Genomic DNA, 27,473 nt, shown 5'->3' on the forward strand with positions numbered 1-27,473 from the left:
GAGGGAATTATGAACAGTTCAAATGCCAGTCACTTTTGGGCCAAAACCTTCAGACATCTGCTAGAAAGCTGAAGAGGAGGAATTTCACCTTTCAGTTTGACATTGACCCCAAGCATACATCCAAATCAACAAAATAATGGCTTCACAAGAAGAAAATTACATTTTTGGAATGGCCCAGCCTGAGCCCAGACCTAAATCCAATAGAAAATCTGTGGGGTGACCTGAAGAGGGCTGTGCATAAGAGGTGCTTTCACAATCTGACAGGTTTGAAGCACTTTTGCAAGAAAGAGTGGGCAGATATTGCCAAGTTAAGGTGTGCCATGCTGGTAGACTCCCACCCAAGAAGACTGAATGTTGTAATTAAATCAAAAGGTGCTTCAAAAAAGTATTGTTCTAAGGGTGTGTACACTTGAGCAACTAGCTTATAAGTTTATTTTTTATATTTTTCTCCTAGCAGATTTTTTGTTTTTCAATTGAATTGTACAGGTTATAGGTTATTTATTGTGGTCTCGTTTTTTTATTTCACAAAAACATGGCATTTTAACAGGTGTGTGTACACTTTATATATCCAGTGTTATATGTATTTTTATATATATGCACACACAAGCACACATGTAATACACACACTATGTATATACTATAAATAAATACATATATAAATAATTTCAGATGACAGTTGAAGCTGACTGCCTTTTCCATTTTTTTTTTTAACTGGGCAAATGAACTAGTCCATTGTGGAACCTTGCAGCTATGACCTGAGCTGCGAGTGCAGAAGTGAATGCTGTGTATATGTAGGGACAGTTTGAGTAGTGATTCAACAGCATACTTCTAGGAAGTGGGATGAAACAGACGAGTCCTAAGCAGATACAAACTTCGTAGTCAAAATAACAGATGCCATGACTGAACTCTTCAGCAAAGGATAGGAAATGAATGCAAAACTGAAGGCACACTGAATGAAACGGAGTACAAGTAAGACAGTTGTAATGACAGCAAATAGGGGGAATCAAAAGAAGCTGAGAATTGAGACCAGCTATTCTATTATTTTCCCCACTTAATAGCTTCAGGTTTCCTGGAGAGGTGGTTGTGGAGAACAGTCTGAATGAGGAGGTCAAAGCTGGAATCAGCGGGGCTCCAGTTGGATTTAGTGTGTGTTAAGAATGCCAGAGGAACTGAAAAGTAAGGTGACCAGCAGAGTTGTATGGTACAGATTCTGGCCAGTAAAGGCAGTGCACTTGAGGAAGCTAGATGTACTGGAGAGAGGAGGTGCCCGAGATGGTCGGTAGGATGAACACGGTGGGGCATACTTAGAAATGAGGACATAAGAGCAGAAGCCAAAGTTGCTTTAATTGCAGAAAAGGTAAAGTAGAACAGATTCTGTTGGTTCGGGCACATGTGTACAAAAGCAGAAGGCAGTCTGATGAAGGTTTCACATGGACAGGAAGAAGGCAAGAGGAAACAATGGTATCCAGCAAAGAGGTGATGGTTTGTGTGAGAAGACCTGCGTCAGTCAGGCATGAATGTAAAAGGAAGGAAAGGAGAGTGACACTGAATAGAAAGAGATGGAGAGAGTTGATACAAAACCCTGACCCCATGAAAAAAATGGGGTAAAGGTGGGGTTAATCGAACTCTAAAAGTTGGAAGTGCGAGGTAGGACGCCACTGTATCACTTTGATACTGCAAGTCTTCATCAGATTTAATTTTTAAAACGTGTTGCATTTAAATTTTTCTTCCATATCTTTCTTTTGGATTAACCTCTAACTTTTAGTTGCCTACAGTAACAGTCATTTGACTTTGAGGAGGGCCCCTTCCTCCGAAATAAAACATTGTTGATTTCATTTCCTCTGACAGTAGCCATTATTTGGTCCATGCAGTGTAGTACTGTTGAAGGCACAGGACCTGTGCAGTATAGAAGGTGGAATGGCCATACTGCAGGAAGGAATCTTTACATTTATTTTCCTGATCTGTTGCACATGGCATGTGTAATGTGCCTTAGGGAGGGAATAATTGTGCATATTCTTCATGCTTCTAAACAAGATATCTAGAAGTACATCATGTACATACATCCACAGGTATGCTGCTATGCGTTTACACAAGCTTTCTGCCAGGGTAGTGTGTGTGTGTCCAGCCGTATGCATTTTTTAAATATTATCAATATGATGTAAAATATGTAAGTATTACAAGACTTCATGCAAACCAAAGGAAGCTGAATGGTATAGAAAAGAAGTGATGTGGTCAAGATTTATGTGATAGCACAGGGGTCACTTTGTAGAGAGGTAGATGTACTGCGAGAGAAGGGAGTGATGTATTTTATTGTAAAATTGCCCTAGTGACGTATTTATGGTAGTGCCTTACTATGCTGACCTATGCTTCCATCCACTTGACCACCTTTGGTGAAACAGGTGCATTCATACTCACTTGTCACTGGAAACGGTATCTGTGCAACCTTTTGGAGTCTGTCTAGCTGATATTCCGGTATTTTGAGACTTGACCTTAATTGTATGTGGAAGTTGTTAGCCTTTTGGTACCATGCCTTGTTCCTGGCTTCTTGTTGCTGATATTCAGTTGTGCCTCAGTCAGTTTTAGATAGAGACACACTGCATCTGTTTTAATCACTCTGTGATTAGCATTTTATATTATTTTCACATATGAACGTATCTCACTGGTGAGGAAAGTATTTTCTCTCCCCCAGGCATAGTGTTGGGTTGCATATTGTGTAGCTTTTCTTTCAGATACTGGACATATTTTTTATTTTGCACTGTAATCCAACCCACTGCCTGCTGATTGGTAGTCCTTTCTAAGCCATTTAATACTTTCTCTCTTCCCTCATTACTGAGTGCTAGGGTTGGGTGACAGTAGCCACTTTAAGGCAACTGTCAGGAGTGATTAAAAAGTTTTTCCTTTGATTCCATTTCCTCATGGATGCTATGCTAAGCAGCAGAAGGGAGATTGCAGTGGGCTGACTGCATTGCAAAGGGAAGGGGTGTCCACTAGAGAATTTTCACTTCCCCATGTGCTTCCCAGAGGGCTTGCAGCTGTCACTTTTCACGCCTTCCCTTCTTGATTTGTTTAGTATGGGGTCACGAATGAAATACTGGTCACCTAGATCACAGTCTGGTCTTTTTCTGAATGCTGTGGAGCAACGATAACACTGCGTACTTTTAAAGCATTAGTAGTTTTGACCACTGACCCTGAATAGAATGATTTTAGTCTTCTGATGAATAGACTTCTGCTCATTTTTTAAACTAAATCATGTTTGTTGTCTTATTTTATTTTTCCTTTGTTTAGGTAATACCACCTGATCCTGATGTTCAGCCAAGGGCAGAGGAACGTCGCCCACCAGCTAGTGCAGTACCACCCCCGGCGCCACCAAGCATAGTACCACCAACAGCACCACCACCTAGTGGAACAAGACCCCAACAGTCAGAGCCTGAAGCCAGAGGTAAGATTGCTTTGAGAGGTAAAAATGGATGTAGAGTTGTACTGCTTGTAAGTTAAGTAAAATGAAAGCAATGAGAACAGTAATTATTTTGGTGTTCCTTTCTAGTAGGCTGAATACTGCTATTGGATGCCATCTGTTGTGGCTCTGTCTAGTTTTACTTAAATCCTGATGATCTGTTGTCAAAGGCATGTGCACCCCCAGCCTGTGCTGAGTCATCTATGCACTAGTGGTAAGGCTTTTGCGTTGCCCGCTCCTTTCACCTCCCAAAGTGCTTTTTTTTTTCCTTACCTGCTCACAGATTTCAGAGTTCTGTGAAATGTGCAATGTTGCCCTATCTCGTCTTCATTCTTGCTAGTTGAGTTCGGAGCCGAACCTCTGCTCTGACTAGGCTGCATACCAAAGCTCGAGAGCTTCAACTGGCTTGAAGGCTGCAACCTATCCCATGATGTTTAGCGGGTGTTCCCCAGATCTCGTTTGCCGCTTGATGCATCGGGAATGTCTTCGCTGGCTCAGGCTAGTAATTTATTTATCTTTTACTATATTTATTCTCAATATCTTCCTATTAGACTCTATTATACCTTCCCAGTCCAAGTAGACTGCTCGTGTGTGTGTGTGTGTGTGTGTGTGTGTGTGTGTGTGTGTGTGTTGTTGGCTATTCTTGACCCCTTGTTTTTTCTTCTATTCCCCTTAAAGAATCAATTTAAGTTAGAGGATTTTTTCTCTTTAGCCCTTTTCTTTCTTCAGGGCATCTTTCCCTTTTCTTAAGGAGTCACCATTTAAGTTAGAAGTGTCTCCTCTGGTTGGAGGAGACTCCTCCCACCCCTTTCTTTTCCTGATAAAAAAAAAATAATCTTTCTACTTGTTTTTTTCTATTGCAGTTATTGTATTTACTGTTCGCTGCTGTTGCTATTAGTTGGTTTACAAGATGTCTAAAGAACCTATTACGGATTCGAGACCATCTGGTTTTAAAAAGTGCGATTCATGCACCCAGAAAATGTCTAACGGATGGGGACACAAGTTGTGTGTATTGTCTAGGAGCAGTCAATCTCCAGGACTCTTGGTCCATTTGTCATGGCTTTAGTGCAAGGGTTTTACAGGAGAGAAAAACTCATTTTGAGGGGTTTGTTGAAAGGCCCTTTTGAAGAAGGGAATCTGGCCTCAAAATCAGATAAGACAAAAGTCCGCTTCGTCGGCTCCGGTGTCTGAGCCATCAAGCAGTTCCAAAGATGCAGCATCTTCGGAGCCGAAGGTTCTCTGTTCCGACACACCTGGCCCTACATCTGTTCCATCTGCGTCTTCGGAACAGTTGTGGAGCCGAAAAAGGAGTCTGTCACAGTCATTGGAGCCATTACACTCGGTGCCTCAATCTCTTCTATTAGTCTGTGGCAGGTAGTCACAGGTCATCAACTCATTCCTCTCGATCCTCCAGGTTATCAGACAATGACGTGGATAGAGTGTAGAAAAGGTTGCTGCAGGTGTGGGCCCTAGCAGAAATTCTTTCGAGCCCAGCCCATCGGATCATGGAACTGACCACTTTATCTCAGATGCAGTCTATTCCTCTTCCGAATCGAATGAGTTCAGAGCCAGAGTGTCAGGAAGTCGTGCTGGAACCGGCAGAGACAGGAATCACCCATGATATCTCGGCTCAGTCTGCTCCAATCTCATTGATGCTGTCTTCCATCGAGTGATCTGGGAGCCGACACTTCCTGGTCGGCTCTGGGTGGGAGGGGGGGGTCAAGTTGCAGCAGACTTTTCCACTTAGCACTTCGGCGCAGGTGAGTTCGGCTCCCACATCAGCCTCGGAGCCGCCCTCCTGTGCACTGGGGAGATCTCCTGGTCCTTCGGGACTGGTGTCTCTCTCAGCCCAGGATCACAGTGCCTTCGAGGTGATGTAGAGTGTGCTCTCCACTGAGTCTGCTCCACCTTCGGCTCCAGCCACTCTTCTCCCTAAAGGGCAGACATCTTCCGCTTCATCTCTCCATCAGCCCCAGAGTAGAGTGTCAGTGCCCCGGGAAACGCCAATGGGTGGAACCTTCTCTTCCTACACCTCCCCGGAACATCCCCCCTGAGGAGGTCCCTTGGAAGAAAGTGTAAGAGGAAGCACATAGACCCCCCTGAGTTTATCACCTCTGATACCAACTTAGGGGATTCAGAAGGGTCCCCATGGTCGTCCTCTGAGGATGTCTCTCTTTCAGACATCCTTGAGATCCTTCAGCAGAGGGGCAGCTGGAAATCCCTCTCCCCTTTTGAAGATGAGTCTGTATACCTGGAGGCATTTGGCTCTCGCCCCCCTCCACCTCTAGGGTGTTTCCACCCTTCGACCCACTCCTGGGTGTTGAGTCGGAAGGTGTGGGACTCTCCTGAGTCAGTGGAACCCCGATCCAAGGAGGCCAAATTCATTACTGCCCCAGAGGATAGACAATATTTAACAAAGGGAGTTCCAGTAGATGCAATGGTGGTGGCAGTGGCCACAACCAAGGAGTTAGCTGAAGCTTCTGCATCTCTCCATCTACTGAAACAAGGAGTCACGTACGATGGACAGATACGCAAAGCGTATTTTCTTCTCAGCGGCTACTGTCGCTGAATTATCACATTTTACCCAACTCCAGAATGATCTACTAAAAGAGCTGGGAGATACCCTACAAGGTGCTACAGCCCAGGGTTTATCAGATAAGATAACTTTCCATCTTGTGACCTTAACTTCTGTCACAAACTCTTCCATGCACCTCATTTCCTATGCAGCCGATGGAGCGAGCAAGGCAGCAGGCACAGGAATAGCTGTTAGGAGACATTCCTAGATGTGTTATTGTTTAGTTTGCTGAACCCTTCAGATTTTCCTTTGACGCCCCTTTTGATAGCTCGTCCTTGTTCAGACCGAAAGTAAGAGAGATCATCACCAGGAGCCAGCAAGATGGCAATACTCGATTTACCATTGGAGTGTATGTTTCTGCCCCTACCAGACCTTCTCTTAAAGGTCAAAAGAGTGGGAAAATGTGGTTCTGTAAGTCCTTGCCTGGACGCTCGTGGTGATCCTTCCCCCAGGGGCAGAGGGGGGAATAACAATGGAAGACACCGTCCAAACAGCGGGGGGGGGGGGGCGTCCGCAGAACCAGGACGACAGATACATTCTCCGGTCGGTCCTTCCAGTGCTCCTGAAAGGAGGCCTGACTGTTCTTTGGGGGCAGTCAGGGGAAGACTATCTCTGTGCCCAGAAGCCTGGCTGAAATTAACTCAAGACAAGTGGGTACAGTCCATTATATTCCAGGGGATACAACATTCCTTTCCACTGCCCACCTCATCCGTCAAAGTCGAGCCCAGACATTCCACCCGGTCAAAGGGATCAAGCAACCCTAGAAATTCAAAGGTTGCTAGAAAAAAGTCATCCAAGAAGTCCCCGCAGACCAGATCAGATCTGGAATTTACTCCAGATTCATTTTAGTTCCAAAAAAGACAAGGGACTAGAGACCAATATTGGATCTTCGCAGAACAAGTCGGTAAGGACGGCAAAGTTGAATTGCACAAAAACTGAGCTGGAAACCAATCCCAATGAAGGCTTTTATTTAAAATAACTTCAAATAACTTTAGCGAAACGCTTTCGGAAGGTGCAGTGACCTTCCTTCCTCAGAAGACAAAACGCAAAGAACAGTGCTACAAATGCTTATATAGATCTCCTAATTAATAATTAAACACTCAATGAATGATAATTAAACTGTAAGCCAATTAGCAATGCAAATAAACAGCTGAGCCATACAGCCAAAGAACTGCAGAGGTATGGGAAAAACCGAGCAAACTAAAATTAAATAACCTTATACATTCAATAAACAGCATGCTTCAAACAGGCAGCAAGATGTTATACTTAAATTAAAAATGACAACATTCCAACACAATGTAACGTAATATGAAAGGTTGTAAAATTACAATAAAATCTCAATGTTAAAAACTTTATTAAAACCTATAAGAAATAGTTTACTTTTAAAACAGAAACCAAATTAAATGTTTGTACCCCACGCAAAGACACAACTAAAGGAAACAATCATCTCTTAAGGGCCAAATACTTTAACAAACACCCAATAGACACAATGTCATTTAATCTTGGGTAAAAGTAAGAAGCAGTACGTATCTGCCAACTCAGTTCATCTATTTCGAGTTGTGTTTGCCAAGGGCCACCCTTACTATCCGGGGTTATATGTTTCAAGATTGTAAATTTGAAACAATGATCGTGGTTCATCATAATGTGCTTAGCTAAAGCATTTGAGAGGTCATTTTTGGTTATAGCGTATTGATGCTCATAAATACGTTTTTTGAGCTTTCGCTCAGTTTTGCCTATATAATAGGCAGCACATATTTGACATACAGCTGCGTAGACCACGCATTTGGTGTTACAGTTAGCTTTTACATTAATGCTGCACAAGTAATCACCCAGCTTAACCTGTGAGTCCGTACAGATAAACTTACATTGATTGCAGCTCCCACATTTTCAAAGAAAAGGGGTGGCTCCCAACAAGCCACAAGAGACTAGGTTTGTTGAGGCACGTGATTTGGCTTTCACTGATGGTAACAACCATGCTGATGATCTAGGGTTTTCGGCCCAAAGAAATGAAAGTAATTTTAACAACAGGAATAATAGTTGTGACGGAGATTTGACTGATGAGGGCTTTGATTTTGTTGATAACCCTATGCCTTCTCAGTCAACTAATACTTCTCTTAATCAACAACAACAACAAAAAAATTTTCAGCAGGGACAGCAACAGGGGAGAAAACCAAAGCAACAACAACAGCAACAACAACGTCAAGGGAAGTACAATCAAAACTATTTTCGGAATCTGAAAACCTAATACAAGACTTTGAGTAGATTTTCTGATCCTGTCATTGTTTGTGATGCTACCTGTGATTTTAAAGTGTTTAATTACACTTCCTTCACTATAGATTCTGATATTGTAAGGTTTTTCTCAAAAGGTTTGTCCTTTGTTCCGGACTCTAGTTTTGATTTAGTTAAAGCTATTACTGACCTTAAGCTATATGTGAGAAAACTAAATCTTAAACTGCTTTTTGGTGACAGTACTGTGCACCAACCTCATTTAAGAGTCCCTAGTGTATTTAATCCACCACTACATGACACCTTGCGTATTTTTGAAAGAGTTTGTGAATTGGACCTTAGGGCTCTGAATGCTAACAAAAAAGCCCCCCACCCTTTTTCTTGTAATATCACACAATCCCAACGTGAATTTATTAAAATTTTGCATGATTGTAATATTAGGGTAATGAAGCCAGATAAGGGTGGTGGATTGGTCCTAATGGACCAATTTCTTTATGTTGAAAGAATTAACGAGCTTCTCACTAACGATTTTTACCAAAAGGTTAGTAAAAATGAGATCAACATTGCTCATAGCAAAATTAACAGTACGATAGAAGATCTATTTTTGGAAAAAGTAATTGACATTGAGTTACTTCAGTATCTCACAATAGTGGCACCTAGGATTCCTGTTTTATTTGGAATCCCTAAGATCCACAAATCACTTATTGAACCTCCATTCCGTCCTATTGTTGACAGAAGAGGCTCTGCTACTTATGCGTGCGCAAAATACGTCGATAGTATTTTGAAGCCATGTATCAACCAAGAAAAACAAATATGCAAGGATTTCTGGAGTTTTTTAGAGAATCTTAACAACATTCCCTTTGATAGTGACTATTGTTTTTTAACCATAGATATTAAAGATTTATACACGGTTATTCCCCAGACTATAGGAATCGAATGGGTAAGAGAGTTTATGTATGACCTTAAGATAAACAATGATGTTGTTCATGTTATAGCAACTTTGTTAGACATTGTTTTGTCCAATAATTTTTTGCTATTTGATGGGCAAATTTATCGGCAGCAATCAGGTGTGGCTATGGGGTCACCTTGTGGTGGTGGTTTTGCGAACGTTGTGTTAGCTTATTGGGAGAAAAAATTCGTCTTTCCATCTGAACTGTTCTCTACCCATGTCGCCTGGTACACACGATACCAGGACGACATGTTCATCCTTTGGAAGGGATCCCCTGACAACATACCTTTATTTTTAGAATTTTTGTCCAAAACAACCACCTTTTTAGAGTTCACATTTAATTTACAAGACTCTACCATCAGTTATTTGGACATCTTGCTTACTAAGGATCAAGTTAACAATAAATTTGAAAGTGCCATATATCGTAAACCTACCTACTCTAACTCTTTTCTTCATTTTTCAAGTTGCCACCCCCATTATCAAAAGAAGGCTGTGGTTAATGGGCAGATGGTTAGGGCTGCAAGGATGGTGTCCGAAACTGAGGATTTTTTAAAAGAATGTGAATTGCTTTGTGATATGTTCTTTGACAGAGGTTACCCCCTTCCCCTTATACAAGAAATTAAATCTGAAGTTATTAACAAAAGATTGAGTGGGTATTTTAAACCCATTCTTGCTCCCCTTATTACACATCTGTCACCACTTGCACCTTGTAGGCATCAAGATTCACTTCTTGAAACTTCTGATGAAACTGAAAGTTTAATTTTCCATACATCCAGTGAGTTTTTGCCAGATCCTTCTACGTCACAATTCAACGCACGATTTTTGTGTACATTTAGTACTAACCATGTACAAATCAGGAATGTTCTGAACAAAAATTGGGCGTTTATTAAAGAAGATAACGGCATTTTTAACAAATTAGGTGAAAGACCTCAGATTACTTTTAGGAGAGGTAGAACTCTTAAAACCCTTTTGGAACCACGGTTAGATAAACACTCCCACACTAGTAATGGTATTAATAAATGTGGGAGCTGCAATCAATGTAAGTTTATCTGTACGGACTCACAGGTTAAGCTGGGTGATTATTTGTGCAGCATTAATGTAAAAGCTAACTGTAACACCAAATGCGTGGTCTACGCAGCTGTATGTCAAATATGTGCTGCCTATTATATAGGCAAAACTGAGCGAAAGCTCAAAAAACGTATTTATGAGCATCAATACGCTATAACCAAAAATGACCTCTCAAATGCTTTAGCTAAGCACATTATGATGAACCACGATCATTGTTTCAAATTTACAATCTTGAAACATATAACCCCGGATAGTAGGGGTGGCCCTTGGCAAACACAACTCGAAATAGATGAACTGAGTTGGCAGATACGTACTGCTTCTTACTTTTACCCAGGATTAAATGACATTGTGTCTATTGGGTGTTAAAGTATTTGGCCCTTAAGAGATGATTGTTTCCTTTAGTTGTGTCTTTGCGTGGGGTACAAACATTTAATTTGGTTTCTGTTTTAAAAGTAAACTATTTCTTATAGGTTTTAATAAAGTTTTTAATAAAGTTTTTAACATTGAGATTTTATTGTAATTTTACAACCTTTCATATTACGTTACATTAATGTGTTGGAATGTTGTCATTTTTAATTTAAGTATAACATCTTGCTGCCTGTTTGAAGCATGCTGTTTATTGAATGTATAAGGTTATTTAATTTTAGTTTGCTCGGTTTTTCCCATACCTCTGCAGTTCTTTGGCTGTATGGCTCAGCTGTTTATTTGCATTGTTAATTGGCTTACAGTTTAGTTATCATTCATTGAGTGTTTAATTATTAATTAGGAGATCTATATAAGCATTTGTAGCACTGTTCTTTGCGTTTTGTCTTCTGAGGAAGGAAGGTCACTGCACCTTCCGAAAGCGTTTCGCTAAAGTTATTTGAAGTTATTTTAATTAAAAGCCTTCATTGGGATTGGTTTCCAGCTCAGTTTTTGTGCAATTCAAGTTCGTGATTTTTTTTGGTTTCTTGGTTTCCTCAAGGACGGCAAAGTTCCAGATGGTAACACTGCAGTTTGTAATCCCTTTTCTCGGACAAGACAATTAGATGTCCTCTTTAGATCTTCAGGATGCGCACTACCACATAAAGATGGACAAGCGCTCCAGAAAATGTCTACGCTTCTGGCTGGGAGCCAGTCATTACCAGTTCAGAGCTCTACCCTTTGGTCTCACTGCACTCCCCCAGAGTGTTTACCAAATGCATGGCAGTAGTCACGGCTCATCTGAGACGTCAAGGATTCCAGGTGTTTCCATATTTAAATGACTGGCTCCTGACTGCCACCACCAAGCACCTACTAATCAGAGCCAGGGACTCCACCATCCATCTCTGCTCAGAGCTAGGCATTACTATAAATACAAAAAAATCTGCCTTGTTGCCATCACAGAGTATTACCTTTCTAAGTGCAGATTTAAGCAAACGATATGGTAGCAAAATTGCCTCGATAGAATACAAATGCTACGCAGTCAAGTATCCTACTCAAAAAGAAAAAGGTACAAACAAAATTCATTCTCAATGTCTTAGGCTCAACGGCAGCAGTGATAACACTAGTCCCACTGGCACGATTACACATGTGGATATTACAGTGGCTACTCTTCATTCAATGGTCCATACAGGAGTTACCCATGTCTCACAAGATTCTCATTACGGATGCCTGCAAGAGGGACCTTCGTTGGTGGCTTCAGTCCACTCTAATAACAATGGGCAGACCGTTTGTACTTCCCCAACCTGTCGCTACAGTAACCACGGAAGCGTCCCAGAGATGGGGTGGGGGCATTATCTGGGACAGATTGTCCAAGAGGTTTGGAAAAATCATGAGTACCATTTGCACTTCAGTGTCCTAGAGATGAGGGCGGTGCTTCTGGCATTGCAAGCATTTCAGAAATCTCTTCTCATGGGGACTATTGCAATTTAGACGGACAATGTCGGTGGTATGATGCATCAGCAAATGGGTTAACCAGATCCTATCCTCAGAGGTCCAGAGAGTTTGGCAATGAGCAATTTCTTGTCAGCGCTTTGACAGTAATGCACATCCCGGGGAAATCCAACGTAATAGCAGACAGGCTAAGCGGAGCAATTCTCATGCCCACGAGTGGTCCCTACATCAGTAAGTTACGAATCAAATTTTTTGCAAATGGAGCCAGCCTTGCTGCGTCCTTTTTGCCACTCTATTCAATGCCAAATGCAGCGACTACTTTGCCCTCATTTTCCCACTGGGAGAGTCACCGAGGTATGCACTCGTCCACGATTAGCCCCAGGGATGACTTTATGGTTTCCCCCCGTTTCCATTGATTCCAAAGGTTATTCAGAAAGCCAAGTTGTTGAGTTGCAGGTTAATTCTCATTGCTTCTTATAGGCCTCGTCCGATTTTGTTCCCCTTCCTTTGGCCTCACCTTCAGGAGGACCCATGGATCCTGGACCCAGTGCCGCATCTTCTGACGCATCAGTCAGGAACGCTCCATCCTGCTCTTCAGAGCCTCAAGCTGACTGCTTGGTTACTCCACTTCCAATCTTAGGCTTCCAGAATTATCCCCTGCAGTACGTTGCATTCTGGTTTCCTCACACAAAAAGACACCTAGAAAACTTTACATAGGCAAATGGAAGAGATTCTCTTGTTGGGCTGACAGAAAACATATATAGATCCCTTTAAAGCCCCCTACACCTTCAATTTTGGAATTTCTAACAAAAGTATTTAATCAAGGAGCAGTGGCGGCCACTATTAGAGTACAATTAGCCACTGGATCCAATTGTTATGTGGGAGACCTCGGAGCCAGTGTAATGCCCCATAGATTATGCAAAGCTTCCCTCAGGGGTACCTTTCTGTTAATACCACTCTTAAGAGAACCTCCTCCCCCATGGGATCTAAATTTAGGATTCTCTGATCCTTCCTCCCTTCAAACCAGCATCCTTTTGTTCACTAAAATTTTTATCTTGGAAAACAGTCTTTCTAACAGCAATTACTTCAACTAGGAGAGTTTCACAATTGCCATCTTTCTGTCCAGCCTCAATGTTTGATTTTCCACAAAGATAGATTTTCCCTCAGAACAAATCCTTCCTTCTTACCATAAGTTTGTTCTGAAGCAAATCTAAACCAATCTGTAGAATTGCCTGTGTTTTTTCCTTACTATGGCAACAAGGCAGAATGTAAGCTTTACCAATTGGATGTGCATAAACATTTGCGTTTTTACTTGCACAGGACCAAAGATGTCAAAGTCGGAGCACTTGTTTCTTATGCAGAAAACAAAAAAGGTCTGGCAGTCTCAAAAGTTACTTTGTCCAGATGGCTTACTGAGACCATCACCTATGTCTGTAATTCTCATAATAAAGAACTTCCAGGGAAAGTAAAAGCACATTCAACTAGAGAGGTGTCTACCTCCATTGCCTTTCAATCCAGTCTTCCATTGGATTCAATTTTTGCTGCTGCTACTTGGGTTTAATCCTCACACCTTTATCTCTCATTACAAAGTAGATGTGGCCTCCTGGAACAGGGCAGCCTTTGGTTCCACTGTCCTGAAGAGTTTATTCCCTTGAGCCACCCAAGAAAAAGGTGCTGGAGACTCTGTGCCAACCAGCAAGAATGAAGGTGAGACAGGACAACATAAAAGTTATGTACTCACCATAACGTTCCATGTTTGTTGTCCAGTATCTCGCCTTTATTCTTGAATCCCACTCATCTATCCCCCCTTCTGGAGGATCTAGAGGACTTTACAATTGACAAATATGGTCTGATTCCCTTCTTGCCTCTTTACCTTTATAACTAATATATTTCATAAATTTTTCCTTTCTGTATGTTAGCATACTCTAGGGAGTACTCTCTCAAATGAGATCTAGGGATAAGTCGTAAGCATCATGGGATAGGTTTGTAGCCTCAAGCCAGTTGAAGCTCTTGAGCTTTGGTATGCGGCCGAGTCTGAACAGAGGTTCAGCTCCGAACCCAACCAGCAAGAATGAAGATGAGATACTGGACAACAAACATGGAATGTTATGGTGAGTACATAACTTTTTTTAGTTCTTGTTGCTTAAGAAACCTGGGTCATCTAATAACTGTAGTTTCCAAATGAAACTACATCAGAGGTTAGAAAAAAGGTGTGCAGAGGCAAGACAACATTGCAGTTTAATTCACGAAGAAACAGGAAAAGCACTCTGCAATTCAGAGTCCCAGATTAATTAAAATTTAGCTGGTTCAACCAAAAAGGCTGCTGAAGTGTTTTACTGATGCATAAAGTAGCGTTGAAAGGAAGAGTAGTGAAACTTAAGAGATGAGAGATGGGTAGCAAAGAATGTTGAAAAGGCAGGGCTGTTAAATGAGTACAACTCTGTTTGCAAGAAGAGATTTGTCATGTACTGGCAGGAGTGTGGAGCTGGCTCAATCCTTCAAGCTAAAGATGTTTGAGGCAGATAGGACCTGGTGAGACTTGCTAAAAACTTTTTAGAGAACTGATATCTCAAACCTTTTAATCAAATCATGATGCAAAGGAAAAGTTCATAAACTCTGGAAGAGGGCATATAGCAGTTCCCTTTTAAAATTGTAAAGACAAAGTCCGATTGATTTTGGTTGTAGATAAAATTGCAGAATTGCTGCTTAGGGATAGAATTTTGACAACTGGAACACTGAATTCAAGGCAAGATAGCTTTTTCAGATGATAAGGGTCATTCCAGACAGATCTAATTTCAAACCACATAGCTCTTTTTGCTATAGAAACATTTAAGTCCACACCTGCAATTGTATTAGAGAAACCTTGTGGATGGCGCATCTCTGCATGTTAGAGCTTATCTGGAAAAAAGTTGTTATACACATTTTTGTGGGTTTACATTTGCAGTTTGTCAAATTTATCAAATGTTCATTTCTTTTGGTGGAGTTAATAAAATTTCTTGCAGAAATAGAAAGGCATGGTTTGTCCTACTTTTAGTTGGAGGCTTTAAATTTACTCTCTTGCTTGGTACACGTTTTATTCTTCAGATGAAGTGTTTTGATTGTATGTGCCCTTGACTGTGGTATTAGTATTCAGAATTTTAGTGTAAAAATAAAGGGTAGTGGCAGAGTTTGATGCTGTTTTTTCTTTTCTTTTCTGTCATTGTTTGCCATTCAGTGTGACTGTAAATATTGCTTAATTGAAGTAGCTGACTTTCCAGAAGGCTGTTATCCGCTGTGGTGCTAGATGGTTTCCTGACTAAAGTCTAGTGGGAAAATAAAGTATTCACTGTGGAAAATGTCTTTTCTCCTTCATTTGTGGATTTACACAATCTGGCACTCTTTGATAATGAGTTACTTGGATGGTAAACTGGAAAGATGGTGAAAGTGTGACCTGCTTAGGTTTTCAGCAAGGCAGAGTACTACACAAATGGTTAGTGATCAGGTTTTACTGTTCAGTGGCTCATAACACGGATAGAACATTGGCTTAACAAATGGAGTCTTTTTTTTTTTTTATTTTTCTGGTGAGGTGAAAGGGCGGTTATTGGCAGAATACTTAAGTTCTGGAGCTGGTTCTCCATCTTTCTAAGCACATATTCAGGAAATTAAATTCATGGGTGGTAATTTGCAAGTAAGTAGTATTGCAAATGAATTATATGAAACAGCATGAGCATTAAAATTAGGTAGTGTAAATAACTGAATTTATCCATAATAAAAACATTTGTAGAAAATGCAACTAATAAAGTGACTGCCATAATAACTTTCAGATCATTACTGTCTCCATTAATGTTTCCAAAAGTATAGTTTGAAGCAGTTGTAGAAAATAACCTTAACTATAAAAGTTAAAAAAAATGAAACCATGATGAATTCTTAACCCAGTCGGGGGGAAAAAGTGCAGAAACAGCATTTTGTTCATAAGTCACCAACTCTTACATTACACATCCAGCTACTTGAAATATTACTATATGTCCCACTCCTATAGTACTGCTGTCAGTATGACAAGTACAAGCAGCAGCATTTCCAAAATGTCAGTGTTCCTGGAGCTTCGAGGTTAGAAGCCCAGGGCTACAAGAGAAACCTCATTCCTTCATTGCAAACTCACAGGGAAAAAAAAAAGAAAAAGAAAGAAAAGCTTGGTCTTTTTGCTGATGATAAAAATATGACCAGTGGCACACACATCTAGCCTCTGAAAGAATAGAAGCCAAATTGGTGAAGTTGGAGAATGGTCTGAAGCTCAGCAGCTTGAATTCTGAACAGGAATGGAAAATAATACATAGTAAAGCATTACCTGTGAAGTAGTACACAGTTGGAGGAAGTAGAGGCAAAAGAGGTAGACATGGACCCTAGGACTAGTGGTCTCAGATGAGGTCAAGGCAAGCGGGCAGTATGGTAGAGTAGCTGCAAAGGCGGTGTGAGTATCAAAATGCTTATGAAGAGGCATCATTAGCAGTTAAATTGTGCTGGTTCTGGGAAGTACATTAATGGAGCCCTGACTGGGCTCTAGATGACCCAAGTTGGTAAGTGACTTGGACCCTGGAGGAGCTGGCAAGAGAGGGATGGAAATGAGTGGTCAAGGTTAGCTCACCATCCTAGGGGAAGGGAGATAATTTAAGTCTTAATGTGTGGTGCTACACTGTGCACAGGGACTTGGATTAGATATTCTGACCAGAGTATGTGCACTTTTCAAGCACTGTAGATGCCCCATAGTGTGCACTATGCATCATCGAGGTGTAGCCATTCACTGCATCAGCTGTCAGGAGTCAGGCCTGGTATGAGCACCTAGTCTTCTGACTTCCCTTAGGTTGATCTCTGTTGTCCCTGACCCTCATTTTTCATGCTGCTGTCCTTTTGATGCCAAGGATGTGATAGAGCAGATCGACTAGCTGGGGCATGGAATGCAGACAAAGTTGAAGAATCTCTTATAGGTTGCGTGTATTCTATATGCAGTGCTTTGTTCACTTTTGGAAGCATTTCTCCAAAAAGATGAGAAATATAAAAGGGACAACAAAAGTGTCACTGGATCCAAAATGCACTATGAGAGGGAAAAAAAAAAACAGGCAAGCTGCAAAATTGGGTAAATAGTTTCTATATAAAAATCAAGTATAGAACACCTAAGTCTTTTGGACCAAATTATCCATACTCTTCAGGTCACAGGTTGAAAAATAAAGGTCACAATATGGCCAAACTCATTCAAGTTTTGCTGAGGTGGTATTAGATAACATTATACTAAGTTTAGATTTGGTGGATTCCTGAAGTGATGTGGGCTTCCTGGTAGACATGGAGCCTTAGGTTTAATCCAACTTGAGACGTGGCACTCATTTCACTTAATGTCATGCAATTTAATGTGGAATATTTTTTCAGTTGTTATGGGCCCACTGTCTTAACACCATTATTAGATCATCCAGCAGTTTTCTGTTCTTCCTTGGTCCCTTAATAGATCTGTTTGGCACATCTTGAAAGAGTACAAAGAGAGGTGAAGAGGGTAGTTGGTCTGAAGTGTTTCTACTGTAATGTAAGACTCCCAAGATTTATATTCATTGTGTTACATTGATATTTTAACACCTTTATGAAATTTAACAATGGCATGGATGCATATCCACAATGGAAAAAGAAAGGAAAACTTGTAAATATTAAATTTTTTGTTCATTATACATGTTTTCTTTAAGCACTCCAACTGTACCTAAATTGATAAAGTCCTGCCTTCCCTTAAATTTCACTCCTGTCATCGTCCTATTCCCATGTTGCAGTATTCAGCATGTGGCTTTACTCCTCTTGCTTCGCGAATGTCTGGCTAATATACAAAAGTTTTCAGTCCCTGTATGGTGCATGGGGATGTCTGACGTGGCTGAAGGAACATGGGCCATAAAAGTGATGTCTGCACGCATCAGCCCTCAGAACTTCTCAGCTGCCAGGCAAATACCAGTTGCTCCTGCCTTCATGGCCGTCTGATTCGCAAAATCAGTTAAGTGCCCCATTGAGGAATCTTTCAGTTCTTTTCTTTTATTTAATGCTTCATGTTATCCAGAAAGGGCAAGTGTAGGTCTGGCTGTCTGATACCTCACAAGGATGCCCACAATCAGTGCCTCTTTTGGGACAGTCGCATGATTACAAGTTTTGCTCCATTTGTCAGGCGTTCGTGTCCAAAACATTGCGCAGCCATCTGCACACACTTGTATTTAGAAAATCAAAGGTTAAAACAGCTTTAGGGGATGGAGAGTTCCTCCGATGTACTTACAGAACCTCTAAAAAAGAAAGCCAAGACTGTATGACCTACCACTTCAGCTGCGCCTCTAATGTCCGACCCTCAGCCTCTGGCCGTTGGCCTGGTAGAGGAATCGGAATCTGCTGCCTCAGATATGGCGGGCACCTCCACAGAAGCCGCACAGTCCCACGTGGAGGGCACGTCCATAGAGGCTTTACCAGTATTGGTTTTCAACACCAGGGGGGGAACCAGCACTTTCAGTAGGTCCATCGGATCCCTCTGGTTCCTTAGACTCCAGACCTTCCTCCCTTCAGATGCCTACCAGGCCTCTAAAAAAGGAGAAAAAGAAGCATAATGTTATGTTGTCCTATCTCGCCTTCATTCTTGATGGTTGGTTTTGGAACTGACCATCCGTTACGACTCTGCCGCATATTAAAGCTCAAGAGCTTTTACTGGCTAAAGGCTACATCCTATCCCAAGATGCCTAGCGACTGTTACTCAGATCTCGTTTGCTGCTTGCATATTCGAGATTGCTTTTTCGCTGGCTCAGGCTAAGTGGATATTTTCTTTAACTTTTTTGTGTGGTTCTTTGGTAGTTTTTTTCAGTGGTAGAATAATTAATTTAGATAGCTGTATCCTTTCAGCGTTTCTTTGCCTTAGTTAAAAGATTTTTCGCTGTTTGTTGCTGACTTGTATGGGCCATCGTCATCTTAGGCCTTTTGTCTAATGGCTGCCCCTTTTTAGTGAGTACGTTTGTTAGAGGATTCCTTTTTCTCCTCTTTCCCTAGCTTAGCCCATTTTATTTAGGGCTCCTTTTCCCCTGTTCTAGGTTTTGCCGTTTAAGTTAGACGTCTTTTCAGGTTAGAGGAGTATGTCGTTTAAGTTAGAGACTCTCCTCTAAACCCTTTTCCTTCCAACTTTCTTCCCCCCCCAAAAAATAAATAATTAAAATCCTTGGTTCTTTCTAGTGTAGTTATTTTTTTGTAGTCCTGCTGATCCGTTTTGCTGTGTTCTTGGACTTGAGACAAATTTACTATGTTTTGTGACTTTATTACTGGTTGTGACTTTTTTGATGATAGTGACTTAACAGGATGTTTAAACAGTCTGGTTTTAAGTGTGATTCTTGCACACAAAAAATGTCGATCTCATATGGACACACTAGTGTGTATTGCTTGGGCGCTGTTCACCTGCAGGATTCCTGATGTTCTTCGTGTTTCACTGTTGCAGTCATCACATTTGGGTTATCCTGCCTGCAGGTAGCCCTCAGCCGGCCTGAATACCAGAGTCTTCCGATTTCTGCGTCGGATGCTGTTGCTTCTTCCATGACGTCAGGTCGTCGGGTATAAAACATGCAGCAGACGCCATTACATCAGTCTTTCTTGCCATGCGGTGCCCGAAGCTGAAGCAGTTCGCAAGTGCCAGTTGGCCGACTCCTGAAATTTTCATTTTAGAGTTTCAGACCCGAAGTCTTCAAAAAAAGCCAAGTACCCCATTGGGAATCCTTTTTCTTGCTCAAACCGATGTCAGTAAAAGTTAACAATTGTTTTACCTGTGGAAAGCAAATACCTCATATAGATTTTCATTTGTACTGCATCCCTGCTTAGGCCCAGACCACGACGTCCCTCGTCGTTTTTGTGCCTTATTTAACCCCCAAACTATCCGTCGTCTGGCTATTTTTGTAGCTAATTATTTTCATACTCATTCTGTGTACTCAGAAATGGCTTTGTCAAGCCATCCGACTACCGATCTTACAAAAAAGGTAAGGATAAAGACAGACCGCATAGGTCCAAAACTACAGGCGACGCTTCCGTTTAGCTAGTTGCTAGTCTGCCAGTACTCAGTGAGGCGCTTTTGCAGCCCCTGATATCCGCTACTTATTATTCGCAGGCCTCTACTGAGAGCCATTCGGTGTCCGGTATGCTGCGAGATGCTTCTTCGACTATGGAACCGGCAGATGTCTACCTTGGATGGGTCCGGAGCCGCTGTGCTGGCACCGGCTTCTGAGGGTGTATTCAGGCCTACAGACATTCATATTAAACAGACACCATCATTTTCATCCAGGCCTAAAACTTTCACCACGCCAAAAAAATGACCAAACCACAGGCCCAGGCCCATATGCCTAAAATACAAATGCTTAGAATGGCTGAAGACCTCATTACCTTGATTAGGGGAAGCCAGCCTTCCCCCTCTAAGAGACCTAGAACTGAATTTTTTTCTAGATTCTTCTGATCAGGAATCTGATTTTTCTTCTGATTACCAGCATTTGCCCTTATCTGCTTATGAGGATTCTGATGCAGAGGATTCCATTCCCTGCTTCCCTTCCAGAAGATTTTTCTTTCGGTGAAACCTTGCACACTCTTTGGGAACATTTCCTCAGGGAAAGCAAGAATTACTCTGACTCCAAAAAGAGGCTTAGAGAATTATTCCTCTTACCTCAACACAGGCCTTTAGCTATCCCTCCTGTTTTGGACATTGTAGATTATGCTTTCTTGGAATCTAGCTTTTTCCTGACATTTTTTACCTCCAGTTCCCAGAAAACCTGACTGGTATTAGAGTACCTGACTCTCCCAAGTTCCAATTCAAGAATCCTTCTGCGAATCCAGAGAACATTTCCCAAGGACCAAAAGGCATTAAGGCTACTGCTGCCAAAAATCCTACCCCTTCTGATAGAGATTCTAGAGCCTTAGATGGGGTAAGAAGGTATACACTTCTGCTACTTTGGCCATCAGGGCTTTAAATTGACAGTTTTATATGTTACAAGTATCAGCAGCATGTTATGGGGCTACTTAAACTGAAAATGATGATTCCTGACTGTACTGAATGCAAAGAATTACAGGATTTAATGCATTCTGCAGAACAAGTTGGTAAACATACTTTGCAATGTGGTTTTGACACTTTAGAAGCGTCTTGCAGGACTGCTGTCACTGGGTCTGTACTTAAAGGCATGCTTGGCTTAAGGAACAAAACTTGCCAGATCATGTACTGGATGCTGCCTTAAACCAAGACCGCCTTTTTGGCAACAAAGCAGAAGTCTGCAAAAGGATGGAGGAAAAAGCTAAATGTATGCAAACTGTTAGATTTCCTACAAGTACAGCCTCCCAGATTCAGTAGGCATTGGCCTTCTAAAAATTGGTCCTTTCCAGTCCCTTCTAGGCCTTTTCAGCCCAAACCCAGGAACAGCAGACCACCTAGGCTACAGTCTCAGGCTTCGCACAAACCTAAGCAGTGGGGGGCTCCCACTTCCAAAGCAGGGAGTAGTAAGCCACCCCCTTCAGAAAAATGGCACAATTACTTAACCTTAACCCTTCAAAGCCCTGCTCCACTACCTGCTCCCTTAGGAGGAAAGCTGTCCCTGCATGCAAAAAACTGGGAAATCATTACCCAGGACAATTGGGTTTTGAACATAGTTTCCCAAGGATACAGATTCCACTTCCACACCCTACCAACACCAAATGGTTGGCCAGACCTATCCCCCAAATCAATGGGTGGCGGCCCAACAGCAGGTTCGTTCTCTCCTCAATATCAGGGCTATTCAGCCTGTCCCAGCAGAGCAAAGAGGGACAGTTCTTTATTCAAGACTTTTTCTGGTACCCAGAAAAGATAACGCCTGACATCCTATCCTGGACCACTCTCTTATCAACACCTTTCTAGTAGTTCCAAAATTCAAAATGCTAACTCTGCAACATCTTCCCATGCTAGCCAAGGATGCCTGGCTGACAACCCTAGAATTAAAGGAAGCTTACCTGCACATCCCAATAAGGGAATCTTGCAGGAAATACCTATGCTTCAGGGCAGGCTCCATGCATCAGTTCTCTGCACTTCCCTTTGGCTTATCTACTGCGCTCAGGGTATTCACAAAGTGCCTAGCTCCAGCCATTGCATTTTGCAGGCAGAGAAATATTCAAATTTACCCATATTTGGACGATTCACATTCAGGCAGAAAGCCAGGACTTGCAATTACAACACCTGGCATTCATTAAAAAACTTCTAACCTCACTGGGGTACACCATCAATGAAAAGAAATCTCACCTAGTACCCTGCCAACAGATTGTATTCCTGGGAGCAAGCTTGAACACAACTTCCCAGATGGCATTCCTCACTCCAGAGAAACAAGTTTACTTAACCTACTTCAAACTATTGGCCAGAAAACCCCAGCTATCTGCAAGGAAAATACTGCAAACCCTGGGGTTCATGGCCTCTTGCATTCTACTAATTCCATATGCAAATTCAATTTTATTCCGAACAACTGTGTAAGATGAATAAGGCACCAGCACTATAACACACAGAATTTATTCCAACACTGCACAGACTAAGCGCTTTCACCTGTACAACTGGCTTCTTCAGAGTCTTACATTACAACACAAAATGCTCAGACCAAGTTAATATACTCTCCACTTTTCCACACTCATACAATTGTAACTGATTAATCAAACAATTAACTAAACAATTAAATGCAACTGAAACTAAAAAGAACAATACAATGTTTAAACACTATAAGTAACCATGTAAAAAATTAATACAAACAAATAAATAAATATTCCACAGTGAGTATTATATAATTAAAACATTTTTTATCTAAATAATACTACTTAAATATTTCAATTGAGGTTTTAAAGAAATACATTCATTTAATCCCGGGCGCCTAGTAGCATTGAGCCTAAGCTGCCATTCCATCTCCAATCTTGCTACCCTATTTTGAATATCACATTTAATGTTGGGTTTAACCCTATCTATAATAAAAAATAAAAATTTATTAAAATGAACACATACCTTAGTATGTAAATAAAGTGCATTGTGTTCATCTTTCCTTCTAATGGAACTGACATGCTCACTTATTCTTTCTTTCAAACTTCGTGTAGTCATGCCCACATAAAATGCATCGCATGACATACACGAAGCGATGTACACACAATTTCTAGTGGTACAATTGCAAGCGCCTGGACATGATATTGTACGTTGATAACCTACAGCACATGTATATGCCCCTGCTGCTATAAATCTACATCCTTTGCATGAACCACATTTGCTCATACAAGATCTAATATTAGTTTTACCCTCTCTTTCAAAAATTTTTATTATAGATAGGGTTAAACCCAACATTAAATGTGATATTCAAAATAGGGTAGCAAGATTAGAGATGGAATGGCAGCTTAGGCTCAATGCTACTAGGCGCCCGTGATTAAATGAATGTATTTCTTTAAAACCTCAATTGAAATATTTAAGTAGCATTATTTAGATAAAAATTGTTTTAATTCTATAATACTCACTGTGGAATATTTATTTATTTATTTGTTTGTATTAATTCTTTACATGGTTACTTATAGTGTTTAAACATTGTATTCTTTTTAGTTTCAGTTGTATTTAATTGTTTGATTAATCAAACAATTAACTAGTTACAATTGTATGAGTGTGGAAAAGTGGAGAGTATATTAACTTGGTCTGAGCATTTTGTGTTGTAATGTAAGACTCTGAAGAAGCCAGTTGTACTGGTGAAAGCGCTTAGTCTGTGCAGTGTTGGAATAAATTCTTTGTGTTATAGTGCTGGTGCCTTATTCATCTTACACAGTTCGGAATCAAATTGAATTTTTAGTTTGAACCTGCATTGGTTCAATTGGAGTGTCTTTTCTTTGCTGTTATTCGACTCAGTGTTGGTGAGTGGGGCGCCCTGCTCTAAGGACATGGAGAATATTTTGCAGGAACTTACTGCGGTGATTGACAAGCTTCGGAAGGTGTACTGTGAGGGGAAGCGTGAGACGAGTGGTGAACAGGGCAACAGTCCCACTGATTCGCAAATGGAATTGTACACCTTACATTCTCCTGGTTCTATCACCCCAGGACAGAGAAACAACAATTTGATATCGTATAGTGGTGTGGTGACCGCGTTCAACGAAACCAGGAAGTAGTGGAGGTACCTGAGTCAGCGCTGCCTTCTACATCTGTGAGCAATACTCAGAAGCAAGATATGTCGACATGGTTTGAAGCGCCGAGATTTGAAGTTGGACCGGAGGTTCTAGAGGCTGTAGTTAATCGCACAACGAACAAGGATATTTACTCTCCCACCCTTAAGGAGCAAATATTTCATTATGAAAAGCTATGTAGAAAGTATAGAGCGATGCAAGTGGATAATTTGTTCTTGGTAAAATCGAGGGAACTGAAGCAAGTTCCAAAGGGGTTGCGGCTATGGAAGATGCCGATGGGTGTGGAAATGGACTCTGGCATTTTCAATGACCTTGTGGGGCTTTTTCAAAAAGCAGGTATGGAGCTTCTTGATTTAATTATTCGTAATAACAACAATAGACTTGTTAGTTTACGGGAGGAGATTAACGAGCTTAATTTAAGCATTACATCTGACTTACTGTTTCTTCAGCATAAAGCCAGCTTTGAAAAGGTGATTAAAAACATTGAGGTTTTTGTGGAGAAAAATAGAGCAATTAAGCATAAGAAACTGGCTAGGGACGCAGCTGACTATAAAAACCGAGTAGCATACCCACCGGGAAGGAAAGTAAATCACCCTACTGACTTAAACAATGGTAAAGATGTTATTGACAACGTTATGAATATGACACAAGAATTTTGTTTTGATGAAGGGGAAAATTTTTTAGATCCACAGATTTTCCCGCGCAGGTCAGAAAGGTTGATGAACAAACAGCAACAAATGATGAAATCCCCGCATCAATATCCAAAGAGAAGGAGGATGTACTACTAGGTTCCGGTAGGGAGAACAATGAAATTAATTGTACTGTGGACTTTAATGTTTGTTTTGACATTATGTTGGAATTTAACCCTAACTGGGATTCTTCTGTGGAAAAAACATGTGATATGCAATTTGTAAGTGAGCAAAATGTAGTTTATGATGGCAATTCATACAAAAATGATGTTGACAAAATTCAATCAATGCAAGCGCAGTGTGCATGTGAGGATGAAGTGTTTGATTTGAATGTGATTCAAGACAGAAATTGTGATGCGAGTATTTGTAGACCTACAACGAATAGTGACTCTGATATTTTTATGGAAATGAGCCCTGTTTTGGCAAACAATAGTAGCCTTGGTGAGAGTTTGCTTCCATCAACATGTGAAATTGTTAGAAGCAGAGGCTTTACAATATATAATTACACTGAACTTGTCATTAGTGATGTGTATTTTGAATATATTTAGTAAGGGCATAAATTTTGTGCCAAACTTTAAGCTAGATATTGCACAGGTTTTACTCAATCTCAAGTTATTTGTAAGGAAACTTAACTTACAATTATATTTTTCTGTTCTGGGTCCTGGTGCTGTGTCTACCTTGAATGGGATGACATCAACAGGGATTAAAAGAAAGAGTAATTTCATGCCCCCTCCGAATCCAGAAATTAGTGGATTCGAACAAGTAGTGGAATATGAATTTAGGAAAATCTGTTCACAAAAATCCATAGCTGTAGATAATTTATCTGAAAATGAAAGAAAGGTCATACATGAATTAGTGTCAACGCAACAGTTTAGATGTATGAGACCAGATAAAGGAGGGGGGATGGTCATTATGAATAAAATAGACTATAGTGGTCACACATTCAAGTTACTTGGTGATGAGGATACATATGTCAGAGCATCCATTAATGAAATCAATAGGGCCTATATGAGGATTGATATGTTTTTACTTGATGCCCTATATCAAGGTGTCATTAATGAGATGGAGTATGACTATCTTTCAGTTAAGTTTCCGACCATGCCCAAATTATTTGGAATCCCGAAGGTCCATAAAGGAACAGAAAATTTACAGTTTAGACCAATCGTTTCAGCAAAGGGCTCAAAAACAGAACCAATGGCAGCCTTTGACTATTTCTGTAAAAAGGCACTTATGGATGCTGACCATATACTTAAAGATTCGTGGCATTGTTTGGAAAGGCTAGGAAGGACTCAATGCATTGGGAATGAAACTTTTGGCTTTTTAACCGTTGATGTGATCAATTTATTTTCGGTGATTCCGCATCAAACAGGGCTGGAATTGTTTTATGATAGTCTTCTGACTAGTTCCAGTTTTGATAAGGACAGATTAGAAATATGTCATGATTTGATGGAAATTATTTTACACAATAATTTTGTGCAATTTGATGGGGAGATATATCAGCAGAAGACAGGGGTGGCGATGGGTGCTCGTTGTGCCCCTGTCTATGCCAATTTAGTCTTATTGGCATGGGAAAGACTTTATGCGTTTGATTCAAAATATAAGGACAATATTCTCCTGTATAGTAGGTTTCTTGATGACCTCCTTATACTATGGAAAGGTGATGAGGAGAGTGTGAGGGAATTTTTCACCTATATTAACAAAACTACAGAATTTCTTAGATTCACTTATACATGGAACATGGAGGTAGTAAACTATCTGGACATTACTGTATATAAAACAGATGAGGGACTAGTGAGTACGATATACAGAAAGCCCAGCTACTCCAATTCGATGTTGCACTATACAAGTTGTCACCCCTTACATCAAAGGAGAGGGGTAGTTAAGGGCCAGATGGTCCGGATATGTAGGTTAATTAGTAATGATGACCTGTTTAGGAAGGAAATGTACACATTGATTGGTATGTTTTTGGAAAGAGGCTACCCGCTTTCTATGTTGGTTAGAATAAAAAAAGAAGTATATAGAAAAAGAAGAAATAGCTATAGTCCTATTTTAAGAGGTTATGGCTATGAAGGGGGCAAAATTAGTGGCAGCAACAATATGGTCACCAATATGAATAGAGCAAAATTTGTTTTAACCTATAACGAAAAAGCAAATGAATTGTGTTCCAGTTTGGAAATACTTTCTATGCAGGGATACTAGGGAGATTCTAGGTGATGCCTCGATGATTGTTTATGGAAAAGGGAAAAATTTGAAGAATATTTTTGAAAGAGAGGGTAAAACTAATATTAGATCTTGTATGAGCAAATGTGGTTCATGCAAAGGATGTAGATTTATAGCAGCAGGGGCATATATATGTGCTGTAGGTTATCAACGTACAATATCATGTCCAGGCGCTTGCAATTGTACCACTAGAAATTGTGTGTACATCGCTTCGTGTATGTCATGCGATGCATTTTATGTGGGCATGACTACACGAAGTTTGAAAGAATAAGTGAGCATGTC

The 27,473-nt window shown here is 40.8% G+C and overlaps 1 protein-coding gene across 1 annotated transcript in view; it reads left to right on the forward strand.

Moving 5' to 3' along the window:
- Positions 1–27,473, forward strand: part of LOC122817666 (UV excision repair protein RAD23 homolog B-like) — a 660,004-nt gene that overhangs the window by 481,047 nt on the left and 151,484 nt on the right. The window contains exon 7 of the mRNA XM_044090733.1: positions 3,286–3,439. Coding sequence (XP_043946668.1) covers positions 3,286–3,439 — 154 coding nt within the window. The remainder of the gene's footprint in view (positions 1–3,285; positions 3,440–27,473) is intronic.

Source organism: Protopterus annectens, chromosome 13.part0 (assembly GCF_019279795.1).
Source record: "Protopterus annectens isolate FY-2018-M chromosome 13.part0, PAN1.0, whole genome shotgun sequence".
Classification (NCBI taxonomy): Eukaryota; Metazoa; Chordata; order Ceratodontiformes; family Protopteridae; genus Protopterus; species Protopterus annectens.